The following is a 27,677-nucleotide window of genomic DNA, read 5'->3' as shown; positions in this document are numbered from 1 at the left end:
ACCTGTTTAAAAGCGGCATTGAGCAGTTTGTAGCGGGCCGACTTTCTCATGGGGAGACACAGGCTGTAGACGGCATGCAGAACTGCGCACAGGAAGCTGCACAGTCCAAACTGCTTCCTCCTGGTTAGCCAGCGGTCCAGCCAGTTGGGGAAGCGATTGTACTTGGTGCCCCAGTACAACTGGAGGTAAGCAGCACACAGACCAGGCAGGTAGACCAGCGCTAACATCACCAAGGCCACGGAGGGAAGAGTGACATTGACAGTCTCGATGGGCATTTTGTAGAAAACACTCTTTCCTTCTTTGATGAAGGGATGCAGGATGTCACGGAGGAAGTTGTACAGGTAGAAAACGAAGAACAGCGACAGAGTACAGATGACGGGGATGTGCCAGGAGGGAAATAGGTAGAAGGGGAGGTTTTCGATTTCCAGAGAAGAGGAGAGGAAGCCCATATCCACAGGGACAAAGCCCATTCTGCGACACAGCTGCATCACTGAGTTCTTGGCATTAGGATTGTCACTGCAGAGGAAAATCTGAGGAGGAAAGTTGACCACAAAAAAGTTACTAGAATTCTGTCTCCCCTCAAGTTTCACTGAACCTCATTGAATCTAAACCACAAGGTGCTGTTGGGTCCTACCTGCCTGCTTCCATCCCGAGGGCCCACCTGGAGAGTCCAGGCCGATATGGTGTTGAACCCTTTCACTACAAAACTTTCTGGAAACAGATCTGCCAGCTGGTTGGCATTTGAAGGCCCATCTCGGTTGAGGTGCAAACCATTGCTGACGTCCACCAGCGTCTTCCCCGCTAATGCCGGCTTTAACTGCAGCAGCGTGGAGTGATGCTCCGGAAACACAGCCATAAAAATCAGGTCTGCCTGAGTGGCTGCCTCCATCTGAGACGTCACCTGGAAGATAAAGACAGAAACGTTCAGGAGAGGAGAAGATGCATGTTAGAGGCATGTTGTCACAATCACAGTTACTGGGTTCTGACATTAATCAGCTAAAAATGCTATTTTACAAGACCATGTTACGAAAGTGCTTTAGAAAACATGCAGCTCTCAGACTATTAAATTAATAATATACTTCTTCACATTTTCATTCAAATGGCCAGGCATGTATTTATTTTTAAATTGTGCTGTTTGCAATTGAGGAGTTGATCTTGGCAGATACTTACACACCGACAATACTAACCCTAACCTTCAAAATGAGGGACTGACTATTTGACACTGTTCCCATACCACAACAATTATTATCCCTTGTGGGAAAAGTCTGAGTAAAATATAATTATCACCCTGAGCAGAGAAACAAAAACAGTAATTAAATGGTAAGTGTGTCAATGTCACTGTGTGTGTGTTTGTGTAACCTCAGCGTCCTCTGGGAACAGAGGCAAAGAGCGTTTGGGGTTTCGACTCCCCACCACCACGTGGTAGCCGGAGGCCACCAGCCTCCTGGCCAGCGAACGGGAGAAGTCGCCCGTGCCCAAGATGCCAATCACCAGAGCGCCGGGTTCAGGCATGAGGGCTTCGAGATTTCTGGAGGCGCCTCCTTCACCTCTGCCTCGGACTAAAGGCCTCGCCATGTCATCAGGCATGATGATGCACTGACAAGGCTGCAGAGAGAAGAGCGTGGTTTCACTTTATTTACATTCAGATTGTCAACAGCCAAGAGAACCACAGAACCGAGAAATAAAAGCTTGTGGGTGTTACTGACATTTATTTGTCATTTACTTACAGAAACGGATGCTTCAGTCTAGACAGCAGCAGCTTCTTTCATCCAGCATGAGACCGAGGATAAAAGTAAAAGTATAAAATGCTGCAGAAAGACATTTTGGTTAAGTTTAGTAATTTATTTTAATTGGCTTGTGTCTGATCCTTATAACTGAACTAGGATTCCCATTATGTCAATTATGGAGTGTCCTTAATCCATTACTCTGCACTAATGAAACAAAGCAGTCAGTCCAATAACAGTATGGAATAATAAAGTATATTTAACATCTTCATTTTTCCTTTTATTAACTTGAATTCACCCATATGGGCTGTGCGGTTCTAACATCAGCACTGGAAATAGTCAAATGGGATTTTTATGAATATGCTGCTTTACTCATCATTCACTTTAAAGCCGAATTTACAGCAACCCCCCCGGGATCCAGAAACCGTTTCAAGTTAGGCTGCATTACTTATTAAAACTAAGCGACAAGCGATCAAATGTTAAAAAGCCATAATTCCACATTCAGTTTCGCTTCGCGTGGTAAAAAGTGGCGTCTTGTCCTTGTCCTCACGCGCGTAAACTCGGGTCAAGTTCCTCCGTCACGCGCAGCGCGACACCAGCAGACACACAGCAGCTCTAGCACTAATTCAAACCACAACCGTTCTTCTTCAGCTCCTGCAACAACTTAAAGAGTCGCTTCAACTTGTTTACGCTCAGTTACTCACCGCGGGCTTCTCTGTCTGCGCTGCTTCCTGATAACATGACGCAACGGCCAAAGCCCCGCCCTGAACACGCCCCCACGTGTGTGTGAAAGATAAACCAAGAGAGAGCCCCCCCCCTTCACCACTTCACTTTACTGCAAGATTTAACATGAACGTTAACTTTAAACCATGTCATCATTGATCTCTGGTGGACTTAAAGACAGAAATAGTGTTTTCTTAATTATCAGAATAGTTGAGGCTCAAATCAAACAAAGTCTGTTTGGTTTGGTTTGATTAAGGTTTGAGACATTTCAAGATACTCGCACATCTGTTGACACCGACTTGTAACCAGAGCTTTTCAAGTGAGTGCACTGTGCTTCCGTATAAGAATTGCTAATGCAGGTGCACAAGAGGTCAACACAGCCCGGTGTGATGTATTAAAATAAAACCATTTATGACATTTATCAAAACTTTAGGCCAAGAGGAAGAGTGTGTTTTGTACAGAAGCTTTTTGCATTCACTTCACAACAACTTGTTCTGTTTTTCTGATTTAACGACTTGATGCAGAAAAACAGAGCAGATTTTCTTTTTCTCAAGTGAATGTAATACGTTAACGTAATGCTGCAATGTTTCTTTGTTTAGTAAAACATATTCCACTTGGCACTGGTTACACTGTGTTGACGTCAATAAGGACAAAAGTGGACCAAGACTTGACCCCTGTGGGACACCACAATTATTTTCGGCCAACGTTCATGATCCACCTCAGAATTTGCTGAAAGAAATAAGTGGATCATATTAACTTTTAGTCTCGCACCACCATCAGGTCTAAATTTATATTCAATGCTAATATGTATGTTTCCATGCGAACACACTAAGCTAAGATGGTGAACCACTGCGTCGGAGCTGGATTTCATTTGTTTCACATATAACTGTAGAAGTGGTGTATCTGATGAACTGGCCTTGGGATCACAATAAAAAAGGAAAAGTGAAATTGTGTTAAAAAGATCACTGACTGCAGGTTACACCCTGTCAACATGACTTCATCATGTCTGCCTTTGCCAATTGCTAAAGGTTGAACCTCCCCCGGCTCGCGGCGCTGCATCAGTGTCACCATGCACAAACATATACAGTATACACAACCTCACACACACACACACACACAGACACACGCACACCAAATACATGCTCTCTCTTTCACCCTCTCTCTGCTACATTTGTCCTTGACAGCCATATCTGATTTAGCATTTTAGCATTCATATGTATTGATTACTGATGAGTCCCTGTGCGGTAACCCATTCATCTTACAAGACCAATCACATGATCCACTGGGGACAGATTTCAGCTTATTACTCGGCCGGTGAAAACGCCAAACAAACACATTATAGGGTAGAGATGTTTTTAGATCAACCCACCAATCAAAGTGATTGACAAACACGATATCACTTGTCCAACATGCAACAATCCAGTTAATGAGGGCAACACGCGTGTCAGTGGGTTGGAGAAATATCATGGCAGAGAAGAAAAGGCAAGGTCATAAAGAGTTAGCTGGGGAGGACAGGTACAGCCATATTTACATCTGACAGGGCTTCACTGTCAAAATGCCACATGGAGGAACACGTTTGTTTCTCCGCTCTTTCAAGGGCAGAGGTGTCTTTAATGTCCCCCATCACGGGATTAGGGTCACATGTTGAGACAGGAGCTGATGTTGCAAGTTCTCGAGGACTTGCTGTCTAGATGTTGTTCTGCACAGATTTACAGTTACAGCCCGTGACATTTTAAATCATTTAATATGTTGAGATCAGACTGATTCTCATCTTTCTCTGGTGACCTTGGGCAGATGTTTGTTTGGTGGGACCTCACTAATGTTGATCCATCCCCTCGATCGCCACTGTGCAGACTCTGACTCCAAATGCACAAAAGTAAATTGTTCGTATCTGGAATATTTGAAATGGAAATATTGTGTTTATTACCCGAGCACATTCTTTTGACAGCAGTCTACAAGATCACTGTAGAACTTAAAAAGCAGCTTTTGAAATATGATGCATTGTTACTGGTTAATCTTCTTGACAGTTGCAACATTAAAATGCTGCTCACACCTTTTTACATCAATATCGAGTGGCACTCAATAGTACATAGCACTCAATACAGCACATTAGCCGACCAAGGCCAAACAGTCCCACATATGATTGACGAGTTCTTATTGTAGCAATATAAACGAAAAGAGTAAGCGGTCTGATAACCTATATTATTTATTTGTTATAGTTAAAGAAAGTGAAAAAGAACCCATCCTGTAATTGTCTCTTAATCCACAGACTGTGGTGGAAATCAGTTTATTAGTTTCTGAGTAGTTCTGATAAAAAATAAATGAACATGAAATCAAATGTAGTTTAATTTCAGAAGAATATTCAGAATTATAGCTGTAATACTTCTGTTGTGTTTTTATCTATTTAAATATGTTTTTATCAAGTGTCAGTAGTTTCCTCTCTGCTTTTAAAGGGCCTTTAAAAGCAGAGAGGAAACCGTCTTCACGTTTTATGTCTCGGAGAAAAGTCTGATATCAGCTAATGATGGACTCATTTGTTTCTCTCACCAAACGGTCGTGTGTCACACGGCGATGCGCTAACGTGCAGCGTTACTAGAAACATTGCAGCGCCTCAGGGCAGCTCCAGTGCATAATGTGCACAGTGTGTCGTGCATGGCTCATCATAGCCTGAAGATGCAGTTCACTGTACTAATCCTGAGTAAAGGTCATAGCTGCAGTCATGAGAGTCGGGAGTGTAATGTGCTCTGTGCCTTCCTGCATACTTATTTTGGGTTGTTTTGTTTTGCAGAGGATTGTTGCATTGTTCATTTCAGAGAGCCGCAGATGAAAAAAGACGACATCTCGACATCTTTACGCCCCTGTCCTCCATTTCATTTCTGACCCAGCTCTCGTGACTCCTCGTCTCACCTTCAGACACGAGCAGCAGCAGCCCGGCCGCAGTCGTGTTCTGGGGCGTTAAAGCTGCGCTGAGCACAAGTTGAAATTGCTTAGAGAGGAGGGGATGGTGGTGTTGGTGTGGGGCTTGTACCCGCGGGGCTTCGGCTAAGCCTGGTCTCCGGCCTCTGAAGATTTCTCCACGGCGCCTTGAGCCCTAAAGCCTCTGTTGTAGATGTGGCGCCTCTGCTCCAATTCCAGGTGCTTAGCCCCCCACACACAGTTTTGAAGTATTTTAGGCCCTTTGGGGAATTTTGTTTGAGCTTGAGGACAAAATCAATAGCTGCTTTTATTTTCAATGAGCAGAGGCCGTGTTTATTGAGTGTCTCAACAGCTTTGGAAATAACCAATGAAAGGCATTAATATTAGTCTTATTCAGCTGATGTGCCCATAAACCCAGCACGGTTACAAGTGCACAGTGGCCTCACTGGGGAAAAAAAGAGGCTAAAGAGGCGTTTAAGACAAATCTGTATGCAACACAGTAATGATTGCTCGCACACAGAAAGAATTTTAATTGGCTGGAATCTAAATTCAAGGCCTCGGGCTCCCCCCACCTCGTGAAACAAGACATCAAATATGTCCCTGCAGCCAAGGAGCTCAGGGCTGGAGGTGTCGACAGCCCTCTGACATCTCTGGTCCATTTCCGGTATATATTATCTGCTTCTCCCCCCTGGTCCCCTGCTCTCGCTGCCCCATTACTCTGTGTGTGTTTGCGTGCAGTGACCAAAGCACTTGGTCATTTGATGTCAGCGAAAGTGATCCTGCCCTCAGCCATTTGGGCTCTGACTTTGAAAAGACCCTGCATGGTGTTTTAGTCAAATGTTTTCCTGTAGCTGCACAAGTTCAAACTATGTGAAATCTGACTTACACCGGGATTCATATAAAGGAAGTTGATCATTTTTGGTGATTTAAAAATCGGAAGCACATTGGATTCAGTTCCAGAGATTTATCAGGACATTCATCTTTGACAATGTCCTAAATCAAAATCCAGCGTTTATGCAAATCGATGCATGTGGGACGCCCCCAACAGATAAGTGAAGAAAAAACGTCTTTAACGCTGATTTATAAAATGTGAAATGGGTTAGAGTTGGACATTAATCCAAAAGTGAGGAATTTATGGATCTGTGTCTGAAACTGTTAACGTCCGGAGGGGGAATGGATGAATAAAATGTGAGGTAATTCTGACCATTAATGTATTCAGCCCCCAAGAACATATACATGTCTCCATACCACTGAGATTCATGAAAATAAATATGCAACCATGTGGCATTATATGCTTATGTATATATGCATGGATTTATATTTCCAGCTGTGAGACTGACGTGTTACGTGTTTATACTGAGTGCTTGTTTTTTTAATTTGCTGAATCATATTAAACCACTTGGTGCCATGTTGAATAAACATTATTGTGCAGAGATGGGCAGGCACATGTGACATCCGCAGACTCGCAACTTTACGCACAGGCTCTGCCAAGCTCTTCTTGTCAAGATAATGAAAAGCAACAAGCACACTTCCTGCTGGGCATTTAAAAATAAGAGCCTGGCTGCTAAAGACGCTGCAAGTCTGAGTTGTTAGTTTGAGGCAGTGGTGGAAAGACTAGGTAGGTTACGAGCAGGAGTCCTGCATTAAAAATGAACCCAAACAAAAGTAAGAGGACTAAAAATGTCTTCCCAACACTGTCTTATTTTCTAATGTCTAAATTAATCAGGAGGTTGCTCAAAGGCCTATAGGAATCCACAGACAACCTCTGCATTAGACCATAAAAAAAGTAAAATTATCGACTGAGCACTGACTCTGGATCAGGAGGAAAGATCCCAAGAAGTTAGGGACACAGACCAAGGTCAGATCAGCCTGTGGTGGGAGCCTAAGAAGAGGTTGTCACAGTTGAATTAAGGTATACAACTGGTAATACGTCCCTAACATCCACTGGTGGTCGCTAACATCTGCTGCTGATCAGAAGTCTATCATCAAGCTAATGCGGACTTAAAAACATACAAGGGATATTCATCATCTTCTCCCACTTCCTAAACTACCTCTTATAAATCCAGACCTTAAGCTATGTTAACATTTGAAATACTTCTAGTTCTACCGTGTGTTAAATGTTCAGTAATGCTGGGTTTTAATGCAATTTAATTAAACCACAGATGTTAACTAATCATGCAACGACTGCTTGAATCATCAATGCAACTTTCATGTTGTAGTTGCAGGAGTTTTGTGTGGATTCATATGACAAAGCATCAAGTTTTCTAAGATAATCGTGTTTTCCTTTGTACAATCTTACTCTGAAAGAGCTGAGCCATCAAAGGTGTCACGTGAATGAGGTGGAGAAAGACGCACAACATTTTCCTCTGAGATACACTGGATTAGACGTGTAGAGGTGGACAGCAGTGGAAGGAGATCTTTAACTTTCAGTAGTAGTGACACCACAGTGCAGAAATATCCTCGCTATGAGCCCACTCCTCTTCAGGCTTTTGTTTTAGTGTGGAGGCCAGACCCCGTATCTTCCGGTCTCAGCGCTTGTAACTTTGACAGCTGGACGCAGCTGTCCGTGCGCTCGGATCCATCCAGCCCAGACGCGCCCCTGCTCCACGGTCACAGCCGCTGCCCAGGGGCTTGGAGCCGCCACAGCTGGACGGAGGGATGCGCACTTAATTAACCTCATCCTCTATTTTTTTCTCTCCTGAAAGACCCCCTGTCCTCTGCCACGATTCCCCCCCAGAGCGGCTCCACGGATTTCCTGTCATCCATCTGTCCCCGACCCGCGCGGAGGAAGTGGTCGGTGATATTCCTGGTGACCGTCGTCGCGATGGTTCTGCTGGCTCTGGCCGTCGCCGTCCCGTTGCTGCTCCTCCGCACCCCCGAGACCTCCGGCCATTACTACGAGATGATGGGCACCTGTCGGATGGTTTGCGACCCGTACAGCCCCAAGCCGGGAGGCGCTACCGCCATGGAGGTGATCCAGAACCTGAATGATGTCGCGCCGCAGCCACCCATGGCGCAGGGGGGTCGCGGGGAACCAGGGCGACCGGGCAAACCGGGACCCAGGGGCCCGCCGGGAGAACCGGGACCACCGGGTCCGAGGGGGCCACCGGGACAACGCGGCGACAGTAAACTCGCCTTCCCTGCGGTAGCCGGATCCACGGGGGCTGAAAACGGAGTATCAGAGTCTGTGAACTCCACGATCAGCAGCTTCAGGATCGCTTTTTACGTGGGTCTGAAGAATCCACACGAGGGATATGAGGTGTTAAAGTTTGACGACGTGATTACAAACTTGGGGAACCACTACGATTCGAGCACCGGGAAGTTCACCTGCCATGTGTCCGGAATCTATTTCTTCACCTACCATGTGCTGATGCGTGGGGGAGATGGAACCAGCATGTGGGCCGACCTGTGCAAAAACGGGCAGGTAATAAACGCGAATAAGATTCCCCACTAAACTCCAAAACAGCCTCACTTGTCTCATCCTTTCCACATTAGTCACACATGTCAAAATACGCATTTTACGCACAAAAAGCGCACGACCTCACCTCAGGCTGGATCTATTTTTCGCCTGAACACGACTTATGTAAGTGCATATAGGTATTATTCATAACTATAATGAATTCAAAATAGCCTCAGTGATACTTCTGGTTCAATCCAACAATGCCTCAATGCTCTGTTTGACAGTGGCGCTCATGCGTAAATTCCGTTTGGATCCGTGTTTTCAGCTCCGGTTGGATGAGGAGTCAGACATGAGGCTCATCAGCCATTAGAACTGTTTATTAAAGGTGAGATGCAGGGGATTACATTATAGGCTATATATTATTTTATTCTATTCAAGGGTCCTGTTGTATAATTTCCCTCAGAATCAGTTTGAATTTTCTCCTTCCACTCAACAAAAGCTACATTTGCACCACTGCTGCTTCACCTTGCCCCTGAGGTATCCATGAACTTTCCAGCTCAGCTTCTATTTCTATATTTAAATCTATAAATACCCGGTCTTTATTTCTACATATGTATATCTTTTATTTCTTTTAGCCTTACTTGATTTTTATATTGCTATGTTTATATCTGCTTTTGCTGTTTCACCTCTTTCTCAGGGGCTCTGTAACATTTTAATTTCCCTACGGGAATTAATAAAGTACTTCTGATTCTGATTTCTGCTGCATTCTCCTGTAAAACTCATCCCAGGGAGTCATGTCCCCTCTTTCTTTCCAGGTCCGGGCCAGTGCCATAGCTCAGGATGCAGACCAGAACTACGACTACGCCAGCAACAGTGCCGTGCTGCACTTGGACTCTGGAGACGAGGTCTACGTCAAACTGGACGGCGGCAAAGCCCACGGGGGTAACAACAACAAGTACAGCACCTTCTCCGGCTTTATCCTATACCCCGACTAAACACACCACAGTGGTTCTATGGACTGAAAATGTTTTCAGTGAAGTATGTGGTTTAATATGTTTCTCTTCTTTTAAACATAGGTGCCACATTGCAACTGTATGTTCTGTTTACTGCAGTGGTTCTCAAACTGGGGGGGGGGGGGGGGGGGGGGACGTGAATGATGAAAAATGAATATGGCTAATGTTGGAACTTTTTTTGGCTTCTGAAGTCGGGTGCATGCCAGAAAAAAAAAGTTTGAGAACCACTGATATAGTGAGATATCTTTTTATTTGTAACTAAATATCTTGAGTTCAACCGGAGGCTGCTGTCATCAGTGAAAACATAATACCTGTAAAATGTTGTTTAGGTTCCTTTCAATTAAGGAGAAGAGCTACTGGCTGTTTACAGGCTCAGAGGTTTGCACAGTGCAGTCGGCTGTGTGATGTTTGGAAGTCGAGGCACTGAATCAAAGTCCTAAAAAGCAGCTTTGATCGTCCAAATTCTGCACAAACACTAGATTTACACACAGAAGTGAAGCTGAACTGGGCAAATTTTTCACCAAGCTCAATTTTGACCAACTCATTTGCAGCCTTAAGCTACAACAATCCGTGAAAACAGCACTGAGTTTGCAGGAAATAGCCCAAAATGGAGGAATGTGGTGCACCATCCAGATTCATTTCACCTCTTCTACTGTAGAATATACCTCTCCACAAAAAGTGGGTCAATATTAATGACCCACAAGTCAAATGTGCAAATATTCCTTTGAATAAACTGTGACTTAATGTCTCATTAGGAGCTAAACAAACAAGCTTACAGCTAAGCTACCTCTTTAGCTCTTTATTTAATTAAGTTCCTTGCTGTTTAGCATGAAAAGTGGTTAGCACGCCATTTACTGACGTTTACAAAATAGCGCTGCATCGCTACATCCATACTAAAACCATGTCACTCTTTATCGTTAATAATACTCACATCACATGACCATTCAGGAACACTGGGCATGTAAACAGGAAGCCGATTGCCTATTCAGCCAAATATAACAATGGTGAAAAGTAAGACGACAAGTTTCTGTTGTTGGAATAACGACAAAGTTCAGTGACTGACAGGGTCAGCAGCATTTCAAACTTCTCCGTTTTTAGGCCTTCGAAAACTTCGGAGTAGTGGTGACAGCAGAAGTAAACATAGCCACAGGGATGAGTTTTAAAAGGAAAGCGTAGTAGTGTGGATCTACCCAGAGCCTTCGGAAATACTGGATTAATACATTGTGCCACTTTCTGATGAGATGTGGTCGTAGCTGTTGTAACTCAAATACTGGAATGCCCCAATGTCAATGTAGAAATGAATGGTAAATGGACTGTAATTATATATATAGTGTATTTCTAGTCTTATCAACCACTCACAGCACTTTAAAGTCACATTCATGGCCATCAGATCAATTTAGGGTTCAGTATCTTGGCCACTTTCACACACAGACTGGAGGAGCCAGAGATCAAACCACCGACTTTCCAATTAGTGTGGAATCCGTTTTACCTCTTGACCCACAGTCTGCAATTTTATTTTAGATTTTTCCCATAAAAGTAAGCACATCCTCAGCATTAGTGTTTTCTTATCCCCCCGTTGGATTAGCATCTGTTTTCAAACATAAGATCAACTGAAATGTTCTGAGGAGATTGTCCCAAAGCCGAGAGATGTCACATTTTAATGCATTAAATATGTTAAGAAAAAGTTTGGACTTAGTACTGTGATGGCTTTAGCGAGCAGAACTGTGGTGCTTTCAGTGGTAGTCAGTGTTTCACCAAATAACCCTAATAACAGCAATCGAAACTTACAAATGGATGTCACCAAATAATACTGAATGGTTTCTATTTTGCTCTCATATATGCCAATAAATATTGTTTGACAAGAAGATGCACTGTGTCAATGTTTCACACATCTGAACCTGATTTACAGACATTTGGTGGTTCTGGACTCGCCTGTCTGAATGTGCTGCAGTGCGTTGTAGCTGCCGCTCTACAGCGAGTTGTTCCAGGTGCCTCCCTGAATGTCCTTTGTGCGACTGTAGCTCGCAGACATTTTTAGTCAGTGAGCCGTGGACGCTCTCCGGCGTTAAATCGGATGGGGCTTGGGGTTTTTTTTTTGGGAGGGAAAACCACCATGGCTGTTTTTAAAACTACACTACAGTCCTCACATTTCATTGAGGTACATGAGAAAGATCTCTGACAACAGGAAAATGTCCAGAATATTCAGACGAGAGGGGGCACGTGGGTAGAAGATGCAGGGGGCAGGACATATAATTCCTGCTGCAGATGTCACATGTTTTTGTTTACAGGACATCAACACCACAAACTCATCCTCTCTCCAAGTTGACACCTTCTACATGTATGACACATCTTTTCCATCCTGAGATATCTGTATTATTTGGTTTTGTGCCTGTCGCGTTTAAGAAACATCAACATTCGTCTACTATAACAAAAAATTCTGAAATCAACACTTTTCTTTTGAGGAACAAGGATCTCTCTGAGCAGCTGCACAGCCCAGGGTGAGTCTCCACATGGCTTCTCGTAAACTAAGTGCAGTGACAGTAAACATCAAGCTTCAAGGCTCGAAAACGTCATCTTAGATATTCTCAGATAGAAGCGGGTGCGGGCCGGTGGCTGCCGGCTCTTCTGTTTCACTTCTGATTAACTTGTCCTGAGATTTACAGAGGCTGTTCCAGACTCAAATATTGCTGTAAGCCTTCATTAAGGTGATGGCTGTTTTGTGAGTGTTTGATTTTTTTCTCTCTCTCCTGCCCATCCCCTCAGGAACACACAAAAACAGCTGTTTACACACCCCTGCTGTCAATTTAAATGGAAATCATGTAAAACAAATATTAGCATGTCTGGTTAGATAAACCTCTATTAGGGTGCTGGCTGATTTTCCTGCAGCCGACAAACTGACTCTGTCCTCCCCGGGAGGGACTGTGATATTCTGCGGCTGCTCAAGGGGACGAATAAAAAAAAAAATGGGGGACAGTTATCGGCAGAATTTTATAACAAGAATGGTTCAACTTGTGAACATGTATAGAAACTGGAATAGATACAGTGAAATAGGGGGTTAGTGAGTGAGTGGGTAATTTCAACTGGTCAAAATCTGAAGACATTCCCCAAAGGCAGAGAAGAGACATTATGTTCAAGAGGGCAGACATTCACCCACCAGGATGAATTGATAACACGACACACAGATTATTTAATGACACTATAACCAGGCAGGATTCACGAATATATCGCTGGAGGTGCTAATCGTTCAGGAGGGTTTGGAAATGTGGAATGGAGTGATGATGTCACCAGCGGTACTGTTTAAAGATCAGAGCATGACGAACTTGTAAAAGGCTCTCAGCTGCAGACGCATTTAGGATGAAAAGTGGAGCCGCTGACACCAACTGAGACATCAGCAGTGGTATGTGTCACTGGCTGCCAGACAGATACCCTCACACACACACACACACACAGTCACACACACACAGTCACATACAAATAACAACACAATAGATGATCAGGCTGCTCCATCCCCCTGGTCTGGGTGACAGTGAGGGATCGCTGACTGACAGACGGAGTAGCAAAATTTTCTGATGGATGAGATAAGTCGGACAAGGCCTCTCACACACACACACACACACACACACACACACACACACTTTGTGTTCAGGGGAATTTAACTTGACAGGCAGCCGAGTAACAGGCATCATGTTGGAGTAATGATAGCATTTCACCAGGCAGTGTGCTGCTGAGCTTTGCCAAGTTGTGTCTGTGTGTGTGTTTTGCCAGTTGCAGCTGCCACCTTCATTAACAAAGACTTTTTTTAATTAAATCCTGTGGGTCTAATCTTATAATAGAGTTTAAGACGGCTGGACCCACCGTCCTGCTGCCCAGACGTGTCTCCGGCAGCGAGCAGCAGTGTGTGATTACCATATCACCATGAAAAATTGCTGATGACAAAGCTCCTGTGCACAGGCAGCCAATCATCAGGACATTTTTAAAACCTCTCCTCATTCTTTTCCTCCACCGACTTTCTCCCCGCGATGATTGATCCACGTTCATGTCTGAGATGCAAATGTCGCCATGGCATGAGGAAAATTTAAAGAGGGAGAAGTGGAGGGACCCGCGGAGAAGCGAGAGCTGAGAATGGAGGGGGGGTTATTGTATTGTAATTTTTCTTTTTGCTGAATTTACATCAGTCTGACTTTTCAGGGGAAGAATTGTCTCTTATGATTCTCACTTACTTGGCTCATAAAGGTGCACTTTGCTGAGGACCACAGTGTCTTCTCTGCAACACAGATGGAGTGTGGCTGTCATGGCGAGGACGTCGGAACCAGCTGAGACTCCAGGAAGTGACTGCACTCGACACATAAATCCCTGTGAAACCACAACTTTGTGTTTTAACAGTGCGACATTTGTACCAATCGAACAACTACATCGTCACACATTAATAGAGAGTAACAATGAGCGCTGCCTTTCAGAACCAGCCGACCAGCTTTAATATAAATCGTGACCATAAAACATGGGAAAATGGAAAAAAAGGCAAAGGTACCAGACTGTGTACATAATTATTTTAAGAGTGAATAAATTACGTTTCCCATAAACCATTGCAATGATCCCCTTCCTTCGACTTCTAGCCCTTCTTCTTGAAATGAACCTTGTTGTTAATATAGTGTTGTAATGAATTGTCTTGTATGTTTGTATATAATGTTTCATGACGTGTAAAGTAACTTGTAAACTATACTACTCACACTGTTTTACAATCTCGCAGCATGTGGCAAATCTTGGATGGTTAAAATATTATGGCTGATAATCAAATGAATAGAAACACATCCACTGGTTTGAAAAAATATTAAATGTAAAATCTTGTCCTCCTCATTTTTACAGGTGAAGACAACAGAAACTGCAAAGTAAAAAAAAAACACAAGAGGAAAGAAAGTTAAGAAGTTCAAACTGATTTTGCGTCATTATTATGATTTATATGTTGAGTAATGATTCAGCCAAATGCTGACTCACTCCATCTGCCAGTCTCTCCTGTCCTCTGTGGTTTAAATCGGCCAAACAAGGGAAAACTGACAAAAGAGGATGAAAGAGAAAGTAAAAGAAAACGGTGACAGAACTTTTTTTTATCCCTATGGAGGTGAAGGGTGGTCACATGTAAATGCACCGGGGGGGGGGAGTCGAGAGATGACAAATACAATTTAAAAACTATTATTTTGCCATAATTGTTGCACAAGATTAATTTTTTTTTTTTTATTTAAATTTAAAATAAAACCATGCAATTAAGAAAATACGATATTATCTTCTGGATTTTCTTCATTCTCACATGAATCCTGAGGTGATAATAATAAGAGACAGAAGCAGATGCATCTACAGCAACACAGTAAACATTGTGCACGTAATCCCAAATATCACTTGGTATAATGGGGGTCTCAAGTCACAGCTCTGTTATTTTGGGGGTCAGGGGCTGAAAAGTTTGGTAGCCCTTGCTGTAAATAATTAAATGCCAGTTTATTCATTCTTAAGTCTGGCTTATTGTGCAGTAGTGTCAGTGGCCTATTGTCCTCATGAATCACCTGCACCGATCATTTACATGGAGGAGTGTGAGCGATCATATCAATGTCCCCAGAGTCATTAAAACACTGAATTTATGCAGATTCTATGGAAACCCAGCGAGAAAACTCAGCTCCTCACTGATTTAAAACCACCATTTGAATTATTATAACATCACTATGAGAACTAATGTATGAAGGCAAGAATTGTGATCACTAATTCATCATTAAAGTCATTTCTATAAAGGAAAATATCTAAATGGTATCTGCTTTTAAAATGGGAATATTTATGGTTTTCTGTGTGCTCTGTTTTGGGGCTTTGGGGGACTGATTGAATTTTTCTCTGCTCTCTGACATTTTATTGCACAAACAATTAAGCAGCTAATCGAGAAAACAGACAGCAGATTGATTTGTAATTAAAACAATAATTAGCTGCAGCCGTAATAAGCTTGTCTCGGCCACATTAACACAAAGAGGAGCATCCTTTATACAAAGTGGAAATGATTATGTTTAATCCTGGTGCGAAATCTTGAATGCTTGTATTTTATGAAGATAGCATACGTTGCTAAAGTGAGAAGATATTCTATTTATTTTCCAAGAAATGAGAGATTGCAAGGAAGAAACTTTCCAGACTTTGAATTTCCAATTTAAAAATTATTTCACCAATGCACGCATGGAACGATACTTCTACAATTATAGAAACATAAGAATATCTGCCCCCTGATTCGGATCCACACCAAAATTTATTGGCTTCGTCCCTGACCCATATCGCATCACTTCACCAAGTTTCGTAAAAATCTGTTGGGTACTTTTTTAGAATTCTTGCTCATAAACAAACACACACACAAATTAACTTTCTCCACAACAACTGAAGTTCCAGGTCAGAGCAGGCAGGAGGACGGACGCTGCAGACACAGGAACTCAAAGACGTCAATTATAAACCTATGTTGAATCTGTAATGTCGAGTAAATTTGAGCTTTTATTACAAATGTGTGGCTGTGGATATACATCACACATCATTAAAATATGCCTGCAAAAAGAAGCTTTGGTCTAATCCTTAATTTCCTTTTCAAACCCTAAATCCCAGCTTTACTCTTGCAAATCAGTCGCAATGATGTTTACATCTTTGTGAGGCCCCCTTTTATTTAAACTCTCGATTCACACGAATACAAGAAACTCACACATGATCCGTGCAGATAATTTGCGGACGAGCAGGAAAATAACTGTCAGAAACGCATCCCCGTCTTGTTCTCGGGGATAATGAGAGGCTAAAGGATCAATCTCACACACACACATTCACACACACAAACACACAAACACACACACACTTGGTCCCTTATCCCGTCAACCATCAGCCACCTTGCCCTCCCAACTTCCTCCTCCACGTTCTCTCACCCACTCATAGTGTCGTTATTCATGTCCTGTCTCCTCCCCCCGCTTATCATGACAGACACGAGTTGCACAGCCAATGAAACAGTTCCACCAGTTGCCCCGTCTCTAATTTGAAGCCCTCATAGCCTCGTTGTAAGTTTAAATTCAGTCTATTACATATGCTACTTCTGCTTTGCTATCATTTCCCTTGTATTTCTCCAACAGTGAAAAAACGGCCCATCATCTGTCAGCTTTCAAATCTGATAACGACTTATCCATGTATCATTAATTTATCGCCGTGTCTCTTCAGAGTTTTTTGGAATCCCGTGTCATGCAATCTGTCATTTGTGAATATAGGGGGGGGGTAAAGGTTAAAGAAATAAGTCATTGGAGCAGGTGGCTCTTATTGTAACAAAGCCAGTGAGGACTATATCTTTCATCTCTCCTCCGGCTGATGACAGTGACGGGCCGAGGATGCCAGATGAGAGAGACGATCCTCAGAGAGTCGACTGAAAGGTTAGAGTGGCCCCAGGCAGCATGCCTGATTAGGAAACACACACACACACGCACATGTGAGACCCCTTCAGTCACACACATGTGGTGCTGCAGACACTGGAGGATGTGGTCGATGTGTCACTGCTGTTTAAAGACTCAAACAAAAACACTTATGATGCCTGTTATAGAGGATGGGAAGTATTGAAGAAGAAAGAGGAGAGAGGAAGAGGACAAGAAAGACGAAGAAGGGGAGGATGAGGATGAGAAGGACAAGGAAAAAGATGAGAAAGATGAAGAGGATGAGGAAGACGAAGAAGTAGAAGGAGCAAAGATGAAGTGATATTTGGACCCAAGGAACAAGTTAACAGTGTTTGCTAAGGATGTGTAGTATGAAGTTATGGGCGACTGCACATAAAATAATACATAAAAACACGTAAATCACAATAATGAAAACTAGAACGAGGTCAAATCAGAGAATGCAGAATGATAAAAGCTTTGATTTAAAGGAAGCCACTGACTAGCTCTGTACTGTCTGACGCCGCTCTGCAGATTTACTGTTGTAAAAAACATTTTGACAACAGGCTCCATGTGAGTAGTTCTGACACGTTGCTGTGAAACGTCATTGTGTGTTAAAGGTGCCGCCGCCGAGTTGCGTTGCTTGGAGCTAAATGCTAAATTGCTCACAATGACAATGTTCTACCCATAAGATTTACTGATTAAACCAACATCGCTTCACAGAGCCAAAGCCCTCTGCAGACATTCCCTTAGAGATGGCTAATTTTGTCAACGCACCGAACAATGTCGGCATCGATTTAATTTGCCCGTCACCATAGATGGGGCCCATTCATCATCACCTTAAGCTTTCGCAAACTTCTCAGCAAGACGTAATAAGGCTGAGGAGCAATTTGTCCCCCACTTCTCATTAGGACACTTTGGAGATCCTCCAAAGATTAATTATTTATCTGCATTAATATCCCTTCAATTATTGATGATAGGTGAGTGTGTGTGCATGTGTGTGAAGGCCAAAGATCAGCCCTCCTTTACCTCAGCTTCCCTCCTGATTAATGGATGAGGGAGAGGAGCCCTTCATGTATTATTACTGGGGAGAACCTGGACCTCGGAAAGAAGACAGAGTGAAATAAGGAAAGAGAGAGCGAGAGAGAGAGAGAGAGACAGAGAGACAGAGACAGAGAGACAGAGAGAGAGAGAGAGAGAGAGAACTCGGTGAATGATAATCATCGTTTAGTATGCAAACATGTTCTCTGTACATCGCTGGCGTTTCAATATTTGAAGGAGTGAGCGTGGAGACAGTGATGGCACTGAAATCGTAAATTTGTGACAACTCTTTAAGATTTGTGACGCATCACCACGGAGCTCCTTAAATCTGACACTTGTGGCAACAAGTTATAAAACGTCAAACAATGAAAAAGTAGAAAACGATAAATCCATTACGGAGTTCAAGAAAAGCAAATGATCATAAACATACAACCTGGAACTATATTCTTCTGCCTTTATGTTCCCTTCTTTTCCCCAAACTGGTTTTACTGTTGTACCTCAGTAGTCCTGGTTATTAGAAGAAGCTCACGTCTGCTGGTAAGGTTTAGGTTTAGGCACAGAGACTAGTCAAGGGATTTAAGAGAGCAATGTTTGAACATGTACTTCCTTAAGGTTAGAGGCTGTCTGTTGTTATGGTTACAATAAGAAAAGGGTGGTCCTTTACGATGACCACTAGAGGTCACCTCACAATAAAGACGAACTGTCGGACAAAAAGACATAAAGATGGACGACGCCGCTCCACTTTCTTATCTGGAAACAGATCTGCAGCCAGAGTCTGTGATCAGGGGATGGAGGGGCGGCGTCAAGGTCGAGCCGATACACGTGTTCGACCAATCATGAGTCAGTCTTGGCTGTCAATCACGACGTTTCACTGTGCTTTTATATCAACTGTGTGAGAACTACCTGAAATGACAGAACCATCTTTGAGAACAATGCATGTGACGAACTGATTTATTTATAGTTTGGTCAACTTCCCATCTGCTAACATGGAGGAGGTGGGATTTATGACCTTGACCGCAGCCAGCAACCAGGTCGTGATCGAGAGGTTTTGGCTTCAGTTTTGTGGAGCTGTCATGTCGTCCATCTTTATTTTCTCTCTGTGATTGGTTATATAATAAGTAGCTGCTCAGACAAGAGGACTTTTACAAGAGACAAGTTGAGACATTTCATTTTTAAATCTCTGATTAGTTTTAAAAAGTCTTAGTATTTGGTTTTATCGAATTTAATTACGAGTCCTTCTTGTTTGTAACCCTCATTTGTCTCTGTCCTCTGATGAAGTGAAATGATCCGAGCAGCTCTTTACGTTTTTACTGCTGTTGGACTCTGACACCTACTGGACAAACAGAGTAGTGCAAGGCTGCATGTGCTGACTGGTTGAAAACAGTGAGAAGAAATCTGTTGTTTATGTTATATGTTGTATTTGTAAAAAAATGGGTGTCATCGTTACAAAAAAGAAATGATGTAAAATCCATATTTTTGTATTTGCTGTACACAAACCATCAAATGAATAATAAGAAAAGTGTATCCCAGGAATCGTATATATTTAGATTGTCTATTGTTTTTCTAGGTTTAACTGTTATTCGTTTTCTGTGTTTTTGAACATTTGTAATGTGCCTTTGAGCATTGTTAAAAGCACTATGTAAATACAATTTATTATTATTATTATTATTATTATAAATATTCCTCCTGGGTTATGTCCCACATAAATATCATATCATATAATACATTTAATAGTATTAGTGCATTCATTTGTAAATACGTTTTATTGTATACAACATAATATGATATACTGTGTTATGTATTTTATATGATAAACTGATGTCTAGTTTATCTATAGCTGTCAAATAAATTCAGTAAATAGTGCGATATTTGCATTTAAATTACAATGGCATTCAAATAAATATACCATACAGTAAAAATACCTCAAATCCTATTTTAATGTTGTGTTTGATTAAATGCATTCAGCTATTTTCACCAACTGTAGAGAAAAGTATTTATTTCAGTGAATTCTTATCCTGTGTGCAGGTGCTCCTGCAGACGCCACTTACACATATCAGCCACTAGATGTCGCTAGAGCCATAAAGTTGCTTTAAACTTGGCAGTTTCCACATGTGGATACTTGAGCACAAGGGCCCTGGCAGGGTTTCATGCCAACAACCCCCCTGATACAAATACAGCACCTGACTTAATTACAGATCTGTGAGGTGAACACTGGATTTCCTCTCATTTTGCTCTTCAACCTGAATGAGCATGAATGAAAACACACCACCACCTTCCTCCACTAGGTGAAAGCACGAGCTGCAGCACTTTGAGTCAATTCCTGAACATCATTTCTATCTGTGGGACAATGTAAAGAATATTTCTACCTCAATTCAGACGATAAAAACATACAGATAATAAAAGACTGCAAAAAAAAAACTACAGATAAAATTGCAATTCCAAGAGTAGAAATTAACTAACAAAACTCAATTCGATTTTGTCGTTATGAAAGAAGCTGTTGAGCTTAATTGTCATTTTTTTGTAAATTAATGCATTGCAATTAAAAATGGAAAAATCCACATGGATCATTTTGTGCATTTTTATTTGAGGGCCAGTCGTTTTAAAATATTCTCTTTTGCAGTGGAAACAATGGTGTTTGTATTTTAACGTGTTTGGAAATTGAAATTACAGTGAACTTCTTCAGTAAATCTGTTGCAAATGATAAAATCATCGCTATTTCTTTCTTTCGTAAAATCCTGAACTGTTTCGATTGTTTGACTTCAATGAGCAGTTTCATATGTTTTCTCTGTAGAGCTGTAGCAACATTTTACACCTATAATACATCTTCTCATTTCCACAACTAGGGTTTTATTTTTATCTGAAAAACTTACCTGATCTACTTTTTTCTCAACTCTGAATATTTGCTGTTTAAAACAAAAAGATATGAACACACCAGAGGAGGTGATTAGATTCATTCATTCAGATAATTGGAGGGAAACGGTTTGAATTGTGTTACAGCTGCTTTTAACTGGGCCCCAGAAACATGTAGGTCTGTAATTTAGACTGGAAACAAGATAATAAGGCAGAAAGAAGCCAACACACAAGAACGACGTGTGAGGATGACAAAAAGAAGAATAATGAAGAATAACCTGCAGAGTGTGAGTGTGAGTGAGTGTGTGTGTGTGTGTGTGTGTGTGTGTGTGTGTGTGTAGGTTCATTTTCCTTTTATTGGCTTTAGGCTACATGTGTTTAACCCCTCACACAGGAAGTAGAACAATCTATGACTGCATGGGCCTAATAGCGCACACACACACAGTGACTGCAACAACCAAGAGTTCACCGTGTGTGTGTGTGTGTGTGTGTGTGTGTGTGTGTGTGTGTGTGTGTGTGTGTGTGTGTGTGTGTGTGTGTGTGTGTGTGTGTGTGTGTGTGTGTGTGTGTGTGTTCTAATTTTTATTGCCTCTTCAGGACCTGTTCCAGGACAGTGGACATCATGGGGCCCAAAGCCTGCATGGTCCTGGACAAGGTTAAAGGACTAAGAGGTGAATTGTGGGTAGGTTAGGTTATATGGTTAGACATGAGTGGTCATGGTTAAGGGTTATGAATAACAGGTGAATTGTGGGTAGGTTATGGTTAAGGTTAGGGATAGTTGAGGTTTTTGGTTATAGGCTGAACACAATGAATGGAAGTCATTGCAAAGTCCTAATAAGGATAGCTGCACCCCCCTGTGTGTGTGTGTGTGTCAGAGCGCGTGCACGCTCCACCTGACGCACCTCCACTATATGGGCTACTCAATAAAAGCGGGGCTGTGATCCGTCAGTGCATTCATCATCCTATTACGGCGACAAATCCGGCTCCCGGTACATGAGAGGTGAAATGAATCACCGACGTTAAGCCGTCAATAAAGTCATTTCTGTAAATGGTGTCTCCGAGGGCCCGCGCTATTATTCAACGAGCTTTATCAGCACCTTGGAAATTAGGAGGCTTGTAGCGCGGCCCCTGGCTCCCCGTGATTAAGGGCCCTGCCAGGAGCCGGTGACAGCAGCTTTTCACCGGGCCTCTTTTATTCGGGCCGCTCCCGGTGATGAACGCCGGGCTGATCGGGCGGAATGAAGACTAATTAAAAGCTATAAATTATCTTCTGCGGGCCCGGCCTCTCCAGCAGCTCCCAGATAAGAAGCGCACTCATTTAGTCACAATGGCGCCGCGGCTACAACAGCGCATTGATACTGTCCTAATTGGAATTTAATTAAGTAGCCACGCTCCTCCCGCACCGGCCCGCATGTGGGATAAAGATTTCACTTTCACAAACACGTCCACACTTCCTGCTGCTATTAGGATTATTCATATTATTATTATTTCTTCTAATCGCCAATTAGAGCCTGGTGGCATTTGTTTAAATGTTTTACTGAAATTAACATTTTTAAAAACACAATATTTATTATCATTCCCGCAGGGCTCCATATATTTCTTTTTTTTATATTTTTTTTTATGCTGCTGCCAAAAGCTGCCACAATATAAATGGTTAAATTTTAAATATGCTTCACACAACACAGGAAATAGGCAAGTTTACTCATATGGCACATTTGAACAGCAAGGCAATTTAAAATGCGTTACATTAAATTAAAAATGCATCATGACGGAGTTTAAAAGGAAGGTAATACAATAAAAGAAGCATTTAAAAAGAAATTAAAAGAGTTTTAGAGGGATTCAAAATAAAAGAGGTCAACGAGTGACGCTGCGGTGGAAGAAATGAAAAGGAAAATATGAAAAAGTGCAGAAAATGTTTGAATTTACTAAGAAACACATTGGAGGTTAATTAAAGAAAGACGAGCTGGGTTTTTATTTTCATCATCTAAGTTTGACGTATTTTTTAAAGCACGTTTCAGGCTAATTTAAACGATAGAGTAAAAACACTGTTGAAATCCTGTTATAGATTTTTTAAATTGTGCACTGAAGCGAAAAAAACACACATTGCAAATAATGATTGTATGAACCAACTTTCCATTAAATATAATAAAAACTAACATGAATTCAATTTGATTTATAAATAAATTCCATAAAGAATAAAAGCTTGAATTGAATATTTGTTGCTGTGTGTGATTTGTTTGTGTATCACTATGAAACTCTATTTCCAGTGTGTGTGTTATTCAGAATGTTCGTGTTGTTGTTTTTACTGACTACATGCACGTGCCCAAACCTTAAAAAAAATCGGTCTACGAGCCGCGCGCACTCGAGGGTGGCTCCTGATTGGCCACCGTGAGATCTGACAGGGACGATCCCCGCTCCTGATTGGCCCGCTGCGCTTCGTGCACGCGCACACGTGCTTCCGGCTGGGTGTAGTAAAGGAGACAAACACACACACGCACACTCCCGGGAGCAGATAACGGGGTTTCGGGGAGTTCGGAGGAGACAGAATATTCTGCAGCACCGGGAACTCACCGGGAGCTGCCCGGTATGTCCGAGTACGGAAGCCTGTGAGGAGACGACATGCGGCCGCTGCGGGTGATTTGAGGCATTTGACAGAAGATACGTGAGAGTGGGTGAAACTCTGGATACTGACGGAGGCAACAAGTGGAGTTTGCCGCGGAGACGCCGACGTTTCTCGCCGCCACCAGCCATGGAAGAGTCGAAGGAGCCGAGCAGCGGCCGGGACTCCACCGAGGAGGAGAGCCTGTCCCTGTCGCCGAACCTCCCGTCCCCGCCGCTGATGCTCCCGCACCAGGCGGCCCAGCAGGCCCACAGAACCACCAACTTTTTCATCGACAACATCCTCCGGCCGGACTTCGGCAGCAGGAAGGAGCCGGGCTACCGCAGCCAGACGCCGGGCCGCGAGAACGTGAACCCGCTGGCCGGGGCGAGGCCGCCGGCGCACACCGGCAGCCTGTGCCTGGACTCGAACTGCAGCAGCGACAGCACCTCGTCGTCGCCGTGCTCCTCGTCCTCCACGTCCTCGTCGCCCTCGTCCAAGCAGAACTCGTCGAAGCAGGGCGAGCCGGCGGGCACCGGCACCGGGAGATACGCGGACAGCCCCTCGTCTATTGTGGTTGTGAGCGGCGGCAACGGAGCGTCTCCGGCCGCCAGTAAGGAGAGCCAGCCGCTGCTGTGGCCCGCCTGGGTTTACTGTACACGGTACTCGGACCGGCCCTCATCTGGTAAGGCGCTAGTAGTCCCCACATCATACCGACTGAGGTGCTCCACTGCCGGGCAACTTTCTCTGCGCGTCTCCCTCAAACATCTCTCCAACTTATTATGAGAGAGAATTTAACAAGGGGTCCAAATAATTTTTAAACTAAAATACAACTTCACCTAAAAATAAAGTAGAATTAATATGAAAATAGGATGATGCACTACATTCATTTCCAAGTCTTGTGTTCTCTCACACGCAGAAACACGAGGACGCGTTATTAAATGTGTTATAGTCAGATAATAACTATTGGCCTGTTAATAAAACCACGCTGACATATTTATCTTCAAAATACTGCTCAATAAATAATACTAATATTAGATAATATTAGTATAATAGAATAGCTTCATGTCGTTTGTGAGCGAGAACACTAAATCCTACTTTGACCATTTTCTCTCAGCAAAGAAACAACAAATGCACAAAAATATAATTGGAGACAGTAAAAATAAAACAATGGAACATTGATATAATTCTGTAGCAGTTACTGTGTTTTAAAATTAAAGTGTCGAATATACAAATATACACACAGCTCCATAATATTTTAATTGATTTAGATTTAGTCCTTCATCAAATAATAGTTCAATTACAGAAATGTTATAATATTATAGGATTTAAAGGATAAGTACAATAACACCAGTATTAACCGTCATATTTGTTTTTGCACCTTATTTGATTTTTTTTTTTTTTATTACATTAAAATCGATTATGCAAAATAAGACTTGCCTTCAAATACATTGAGGATTAGCGTCAGTGTTTCCTGGCGGTTTTAAAGAAAATGTTAAGTCGAGGTGCAGTGATGGAACAAGAGTATCGCCGCCATTGTTGTGTATTAAGTGTGTAAAACTATTCGTTTTTTTCGCATTATTTACAGCTACAGGACAGAAGGTGTTGTTATAATAATTATATTAATATTATTAGTGCAAAACACATCTAAAGTTGTGCCATTTATATAAAAGTGTGCAGCATTTATCTTATTCTTTTTATAACGAGTTATGGAAAATCAAATCTGTTTATGTTGCATGAAAAGTGTTTTAGTTGTGTTTACAGAGCCTGAGCATGTTTCTATAACTAAACAATAGGATTTGTAGTCTTCCTGAACATGGGTGTTCTATTTTTATTTTTATTTATTTGCATTACTTGACCTACAGCACTAAAGCTACAATTTAAATAAACTTTTTAAATTTTATTTTTAGCACAATATTCTTATATCCATATATCCAGTTCCTCTTTAACTAAGTGGGGTCAAATGAACAGTCATTTAATGTCATGGTGTGTTTACTGCAACATGCCTGCTACTTGCTTCAATGCAAACCCAAACATTTCCCTGTGTGAACGTCACATCTTTGCTTCCTGAGCTGAATCATATGTGCACATGCGTTCAGGCCGAGTGTGCAGCCTTGATTATTTGATTAAGAAGTCACAGTGCTGGGTGGAGTCCGTTAATTGTATCACAGGGGCTGTTGTTTTTTAGCAGAGTAGACTGTGGGGATGTGGACCTGAACAGTGTGTCTGCAGTGAGACTCCAGTCAAAAGCAACTTATTTCATTTGAACCGTGGCAGCAGGTTGCTGCTTGTTTTGGCGCCATAACCAGTCAGATGTCACAGGCCTGTATTAGACTTTACACAAAGACCTGCCTGCATCTAATGAGGCCAGAACGTCCAAACCTGTTCATGTCAACTGAGCTGAGACTCAGACGACTTTACTCCGTCTACAATTATCTGCTGGTTTTTTAAATTTATTTTATTATTTCTTATTTATCTTTGATTATTTCAACCATTTTGCTCTACAACACACCTATTTTTAGATTTTTTAAATCATGATATATACAACAAATGTTTAGGCTAACGCTTACATGTGCATTTCTGTTGTTAGAGCTGGGCAGTAAAACAACATCAGTAATTATAGCAATATAATTTCATCAAATATCAATACAATTAAAGTGCAGTATATATGGAGATATTGCTGATTGTGCAGAGTGAGGAGGTGCAACACAAAATTTTTCTGCCTCAGATTTGTGTTTGTCTTTTTCTGACGAGGACGTTCAAACCACAACCTTCACTCAGGAGCAAAAATCTGTCTTTAAACTTTAAAGAAATAACAATGAGACATTGATCCTGATAATTCTCGATATTGACTGAATTGAAAATTCTTATTGGGATAAAAAAATGTTGTCTGCTTTAGAGTTATATTTCCCATTTAAGAAAACCATGAGCTCACACTTGTAAGTAATAAGTAGAATACTGAGTAATAATCATGTCACGACACGCAGCATTGTAACGCCTTTGTATTGTACGGTGGAGAAAAAGGTCTCGTTCAATGCATAAATATTATATAATATTTCTTTAAATCTCATGCTATGTACACACTAGCAGTACTCTGTAGTATTTTGTGGTATTGAAAAGTTGTACGTCTCATGTTTAATGCTGGTAATACACCTGGTTGGGGACAGAGCAACATATTGCTGTCCTTCTGAGTGTCCTTATTGTTGACACGATTTATTCCCACTGCTTCATGTTTCATGTATTACATATTACAGAGAGGCAGATAACACTGTATGAGAATCTAATGAAAAATGCATTTGTATCAGGACAGTGTGGTGACCTACATTTGATCATATTGATATAATCAGCTGCTATCATCACTCATCAGAGGTTATAAGCAGGAGCTTGGGTGGTGAATTTCTAAAATATCAAATGTAGCATTATGTTCTTGATCAAGCAGTAGAATAAATATTTTATTTCCATTGTTGTTTCCACACCAGGCCCAAGGACACGGAAACTGAAAAAGAAGAAGAGCAGCAAGGAGGACAAGCGGCCCAGGACAGCGTTCACGGCCGAGCAGCTGCAGAGACTGAAAACCGAGTTCCAGGCCAACCGCTACATAACGGAGCAGCGGAGACAGTCTCTGGCCCAGGAACTCAACCTGAACGAGTCTCAAATTAAAATCTGGTTCCAGAATAAGAGGGCCAAGATTAAAAAGGCCACCGGCTACAAGAACGGCCTGGCCATGCAGCTCATGGCCCAAGGACTTTACAACCATTCGACGACCACCGTGCAGGAGGAGAAGGAGGAGAGTGAATGAGAGAGCCCGGACATTTCCCCCCCACGCTCAGGGCCGCAGCCTGACTCTTTGGACTCTTTTGGAGCTAATGAAAAAAAAATGAACTGGAAGTGGGGGAGACGCTATTTAAAAACACAGATTTCTGTTTATGGTAACAGTATATGGACATAATTATATAAATGAGCGATCGTTATTAAAGTTTATATAGCCACACAGTTATCATG

The 27,677-nt window shown here is 42.2% G+C and overlaps 3 protein-coding genes across 10 annotated transcripts in view; 2 read left to right on the top strand and 1 right to left on the bottom strand.

Annotated features, from left to right (window-relative positions):
* Nucleotides 1-27,677, bottom strand: part of LOC109639745 (metalloreductase STEAP3) — a 126,534-nt gene that overhangs the window by 2,798 nt on the left and 96,059 nt on the right. For 4 of the 8 annotated variants that reach the window (XM_069521285.1, XM_069521286.1, XM_069521284.1 and 1 more), the window contains 6 exons: nucleotides 18,215-18,280; nucleotides 13,997-14,129; nucleotides 1,728-1,808; nucleotides 1,360-1,605; nucleotides 635-901; nucleotides 3-530 (listed from right to left, as the gene is read on the bottom strand). In XM_069521285.1, coding sequence (XP_069377386.1) covers nucleotides 3-530; nucleotides 635-901; nucleotides 1,360-1,587 — 1,023 coding nt within the window. In that variant the 5' untranslated portion in view covers nucleotides 1,588-1,605; nucleotides 1,728-1,808; nucleotides 13,997-14,129; nucleotides 18,215-18,280. The other 4 variants (XM_020103367.2, XM_020103369.2, XM_020103368.2 and 1 more) reach the window with 3 other exon arrangements.
* On the top strand, nucleotides 7,280-9,905 carry c1ql2 (complement component 1, q subcomponent-like 2). Its single transcript, XM_020103374.2, has 2 exons — nucleotides 7,280-8,787; nucleotides 9,579-9,905. The coding sequence occupies exons 1-2, from the start codon at nucleotides 8,188-8,190 to the stop codon at nucleotides 9,756-9,758; spliced, it is 780 nt and encodes a 259-aa protein (XP_019958933.1). The 5' UTR covers nucleotides 7,280-8,187; the 3' UTR covers nucleotides 9,759-9,905.
* LOC109639747 (homeobox protein engrailed-1-B-like) lies at nucleotides 23,553-27,666 on the top strand. The gene is made up of 2 exons (XM_020103373.2): nucleotides 23,553-24,360; nucleotides 27,155-27,666. Exons 1-2 carry the CDS (start codon nucleotides 23,826-23,828, stop codon nucleotides 27,472-27,474), a joined length of 855 nt encoding a protein of 284 aa, XP_019958932.1. The 5' UTR covers nucleotides 23,553-23,825; the 3' UTR covers nucleotides 27,475-27,666.

This window comes from Paralichthys olivaceus, chromosome 24, assembly GCF_024713975.1.
Source record: "Paralichthys olivaceus isolate ysfri-2021 chromosome 24, ASM2471397v2, whole genome shotgun sequence".
In the NCBI taxonomy this organism is placed as follows: Eukaryota; Metazoa; Chordata; class Actinopteri; order Pleuronectiformes; family Paralichthyidae; genus Paralichthys; species Paralichthys olivaceus.
Note: the sequence above shows the minus strand (reverse complement) of the source record. Positions and strands in the feature narration are given on the sequence as shown.